This window comes from Galeopterus variegatus, unplaced genomic scaffold, assembly GCF_000696425.1.
Source record: "Galeopterus variegatus unplaced genomic scaffold, G_variegatus-3.0.2 Scaffold822, whole genome shotgun sequence".
Classification (NCBI taxonomy): Eukaryota; Metazoa; Chordata; class Mammalia; order Dermoptera; family Cynocephalidae; genus Galeopterus; species Galeopterus variegatus.
This window is the reverse complement of record NW_007726933.1, coordinates 304661-309660: the sequence shown is the minus strand read 5'-3', so window position 1 is coordinate 309660 and position 5000 is coordinate 304661. Positions and strand designations below refer to the sequence as shown.

General features: G+C 39.2%; 1 protein-coding gene across 3 annotated transcripts in view; it reads right to left on the bottom strand.

Moving 5' to 3' along the window:
• Positions 1-2329: 2329 nt before the first annotated feature.
• Positions 2330-5000, bottom strand: part of GCH1 (GTP cyclohydrolase 1) — a 49632-nt gene continuing 46961 nt past the window's right edge. Inside the window, exons 5-6 of one of the 3 annotated variants that reach the window (XM_008572692.1) lie at positions 4428-4512; positions 2330-3385 (exon numbers count right to left, since the gene is read on the bottom strand). In XM_008572692.1, coding sequence (XP_008570914.1) covers positions 3259-3385; positions 4428-4512 — 212 coding nt within the window. In that variant the 3' untranslated portion in view covers positions 2330-3258. The remainder of the gene's footprint in view (positions 3386-4427; positions 4513-5000) is intronic. The other 2 variants (XM_008572694.1, XM_008572691.1) reach the window with 2 other exon arrangements.

Genomic DNA, 5000 nt, shown 5'->3' with positions numbered 1-5000 from the left:
GTTGCCGGTCACGAAAAAAGACAAAAAGGGAAAAAAAAAAAAAACCTTTGCTGTCTGCAATTGCTCTTCCACTAAATGACAAAACAAGGAACTCAGCCAATCAATCTTTAATGAAAAAAGTCAGGAGCGACAAGTTGGGCTTAGCTGGACACCTATGAGTAGTAGTTTTAGGAATGTTTCATGCCAGTAAGCATTACTAGCTTGGGTGATAAGATTCATGACCCACCAGTCTACAAAGTTCTGCAAGGAGCAGCAGGCCAATCCAATGTCCCAACTCCTGGGCATACTGACAACCAGAGGAACCAGATGTTCCTCTGCCTGGAAGGAACAGGGAATGGAGGGGAAATGATGAGGTCACTGAGCATGGGACAGAAAAGAGGCAGCAAAAACCTTTGCACTTCCCTGGAAGTTTTGCCCAGGGCAGCTCTTCCTAGAAGAAGGAAAAGAACCCTCTTCCATCCCCTTCCCTTCCAGGATCCCTGCCCCAGCCTGCTCTTCCTTCTCCAGTAGCTCCCACACAGGAAGCAGTGCCAGTTCCCGGGAGGTTGCAGTTACCTAAATTTGGGATTAGGACAACAGGAACATAAGGGCCACTCAGATTCCTGACTCTTACCCCAGATCTCTTCTTCCCATTACTGGCAAGAGAGTGAAGACAGGAATACCCCAACCAAATTCCAGAGAGAAACGGTGAGAGGCTGGGGTGACTTTGTACTACCATTGAGATTTATATTCTAATAGCTTGATGGCCGGGAGAAGCCCTTATGATGGGTATCTTTGCTAAAATAGAATACAATTAGAATAATCAAATTAATTGATACATAACATTTATGCTGGTGGTTGAAAAAGAAACTCCTTTCACAAGAACAAAGTTATAATACTTTAATAATTTAAATAGAATCAACTTCAGGAACATACATACACACACATAAAATTCAAACAATTTAATTGAACAGCATATTTAAATACAACGAATTCTTAAAAATCCCCCAAAATGGGCTCAAGGTCATGGATATGAAAAGATCATCTTGAAGTACTACCAGAGTAAAATAGACAAGGTCATTACTTTGCATTTACCAATAAGACAACAGCCTGTAAATACATTAGACCTTTATAAGAACACTTCTAGGTAATATTAGAACAAGAGTCATTAGAAAGGAATACAAATGATCTCAGGAAGATGAATTTATAGCTAACAATTTCTTTGGTCCTCCAAGTCACACTTGTTTTTACTTTAAAATACCAACATGAGCTCAGTGCTTAGAATTCTACCTACAAATCTCTAAATATTAAGCAGACTAATGTATATACCAGGTTAGATTTAAAAAGGAACTCAAAACTAATCACCACTGTACTTTAGAAACTCCAAAAATAGAAAAAGCTAGGAAACAGAAGTAGGGATTCAAAAAAAAAAAAAACTCTGCCATCTTGCCCCATCATAAGTTAATAGCATCAAAGTGGCAGAGACAGGATTACCAAAGTTAAAGCACTGTAGTTAATTCTTTTGAAGGTAATGGGATAAATTTGAAGAGCACTATGTCAACCAAACAAGAGACGTCTACAGGGGACTTGGGGTTTTTTTTGTTCATTTTAATTTGGCCTTCACTGCCCTAGTGGAGGAAATTTTAAGATAATCATTAATAAGGCAATAGCTTCCTGGACTAAAATACCTATACCACTTGTACAGAGTTATGCTGAAGATGACACGCATGTGGACAACGAGGGACACCAAGAGCAGGGCCTTCTCAGTTCATTTCCACAGCCAGCAACAAGACAGCTGTTGTTAGAACACTGGACACTGCTCGTGGTGCAGTCCGCCATGGGGTCACTCTGCACTCTTTCAGGCTCATGGAAGCTACGATTCTGCAGACCTGAAAATGATGAGCAGTCGCAAAAGTTTCCAGAAATGCTTAGAAAAATATATCATAAGATCAAAAATAATGTAGTGGATCGAATTATGTCCCTCCAAAACTCACTGGAGCTTGAATTGTGTCCCCCAAGTTTTATGTATTAGAAACTTAGCCCCCACTGTGACTGTTAAGAGGGTGGGAAATCCTATTATGGTAATTGAAAGGTAGAGCCTTGAAGAGGTGATTAGATTGTAGGACCACGTAATAGTGACTGGATTAAAAATGGTGATCAGGGGCGTGGTTCTGAGGGCTTTAAAAGAAGAGGAGAGTCTGTCTCTCTCTCTCTCTACTTCTACCATCTTGCAATGTGAGACCCCTGGGTCGCTGTCGCCACCACCAAATGGACTTTGGACTTCCCAGCCTCAGAAACTATATGCAATAAATTTCATTTTCTTATAAATCACCCAGTTCCAAGTATACTGTTATAACCAAGAAAAACGGACTAATACAAATATTTTGAGGAATCTACATGGAACACACAAAGTAAGCTCCCTAGAAACTTCTAAAGTCATGAAACTGTGATGACTAGGTATTTGCAGTGTCAGTACTACGTCTTATAAAATAATGGCTTTTAAAAAAAGGCAAAAGTGTCTATATTCTAAATGGTGTGATATTCTCATCAAGGCACAGAGAGTTTAATATCTAAATCCCTGTATGTTGACATGAGAATACACTCGTAAACAACTCCAGGAACTAATTCCCTGTACTTGAATTAAAAAAGAATAGAAGGTAGAAATGTGCCTTTTTAACTCACAGTAAAATTGAAAACTTAGATATTTCACTACCTTCCCTTGATGACTAATGTTACAACTGGATATTCAAAAAATAAGTGCCACTGGTAGTTTAATAAACATGATCAAAGTGGAGCCTGTTGGACTCTGAATTCACAGAGCAATGCTGCACACTGTACATACATTATTTTAGCACTTTGGCACTACACCATTTTTGTTAGGGGAAGAAAAAAAACAGTGTATTGGCCACAGTTCTCTCCCATACCCAATGCTCCTATGTTTATGAGTCAAATTACCACACTATTTCAACAAAACACATGTATTTTTTCTCCCTTCCCAGCACCCTCACATTATCTGAGTGACAGTGGTTTTATGCATATTACATATTAAACTACTGGCAGTTCACTTTAGTGTTGCCACTAAAAGGTGGCAAGAAGAAAGGAGAGGGCTCACCCCTTTATTTTTATTTGACTTTCTATAAATAATTTTTAAATATAATCAATGACAAGGAATAAAGTTCACATCTGTAACAATTGAAAATGGAAGGTACAAACAATTAAGACCAGACAAACAATGCCACTAGCAGTACGACACGCAGGCTACACTGCACACACTGAAGTTCAGCTCCTAATGAGAGTTAGAAACTCTTCCCGAGTCTTTGGATCTTCCCGGAACACACCCAACATCGTGCTTGTCACAGTTTTGCTGTTCGTTTTTTGAACCCCTCGCATTACCATACACATGTGTCTACAAAACAAGACAACAAAGGTTGTTTAAAAGAGGAGACAGTTGCTGGTTTGGTTTTTAAAATAAAAAGCAGGCCAAAAGATTAATCTCAGTTCACAGTTACCAAATCTATCAAAATACCCCTTCACAGACAAATGTTAACTAAAACTTAATCTTTAATTTCTTTGTCCTGTAGCTTTTATTCTTATCAATGATTGAGTTCTTAACAAATCCAACAAGAGGGGGAAAAGTGGAATTTTCTTCCTGGGTGAAAATAATATAAAGGGTACACAGAGACACATAACTTCTAGATCAAAAGAAATTCAGAATTCTCACTTGATCCACCTTTTGTACCAAGACAGCACTATACTAGCGTAGGGTTCAGAGAAATACTCAAGTATGCTGGTCTCACCGGGCAGAATCCAGATGATGGTGACCAGTGAGTCTGAGCAACCTGGTGAAGTTAGATAACATACACAGAAAAGATCTCGTGCCATGCCACAGAATGATGAAAACTTTGCCCACACGTTATGTGCAATTCTCATAACTCATGCTAACTTAAAGAAGTGTCTTCAGTTGCCCCCTATACCAATTCTTAGCTCTGTTTTTTAAATGTGTGACAAAATGTTAGAAAAACTCCGCTTGGAGCAACAAAGAGCTAAAAAAGAAATCCAGAAAAGACATAAAACGTTACTGGTAGTGAAATCTCTAAACCTACACTTATGATTCCCTATATCTCCATCTACCCCCACCTCCCAATCTCTCCCATACCCTAGATGCTATATCAACAACACAGTAAATAAAAGAGGCAAAAGGGCTTCAGGCTCAGAGATGGAAAATATCTCCATCTACCCCCACCTCCCAATCTCTCCCATACCCTAAATGCTATATCAACAACACAGTAAATAAAAGAGGCAAAAGGGCTTCAGGCTCAGAGATGGAAACCAACAGTGATTGTGTCGATTGTGTGGCATCACCTGGTGCTAGAAAAACTGAGCCACACAAAATATCAAGATCATTTTTTGTACACCCTTTGACATTATAAAGGCAAATACAGACTTACGTTGCTTCAACCACTACCCCAACTCCAGCAGGTTGCAAGGCTTCTGTGATGGCTACAGCAATTTGTTTTGTAAGGCGCTCTTGAACTGTGGATATGTCAAGCAGCACAGTGTAAGAGTTTGACACAAACAGCTGGAAGCTTTTTATGTCTCTAGAATATTTGAAACCTTAAAAAGCAGACTTCTGTGAGACTTAACAGCCAAGACACACCAGCTTTTACCAGTTTGCTTTGACTGTGGACTGGGCCAAGGAGGCCTCTGTTTAACTCCCTCACCTGCATTATTTATACATGCTGAGAAGCTTTCAGGAACCCCTGAAGCCCTTCAGTGTCACTGGGGGAAAGGGAAATGGCAACTGTCTCTTACTTGTGCAGTAAGACCGACAGAATACTGATTGACAAGCACCTCTGTGGAAGTAAAGTAGAGCAAATAAATAAATAGCCTGCAACAGAATTAACAAAGGGGCTATAGTTCATTATTGGATGGTACTTAGGGCAATGCTGAAAACCAACAATTTAACCTAAATAATGCAGTTTCTGTGCTGAATAAAACAACTCATCTTTTTTTTTTTTTTT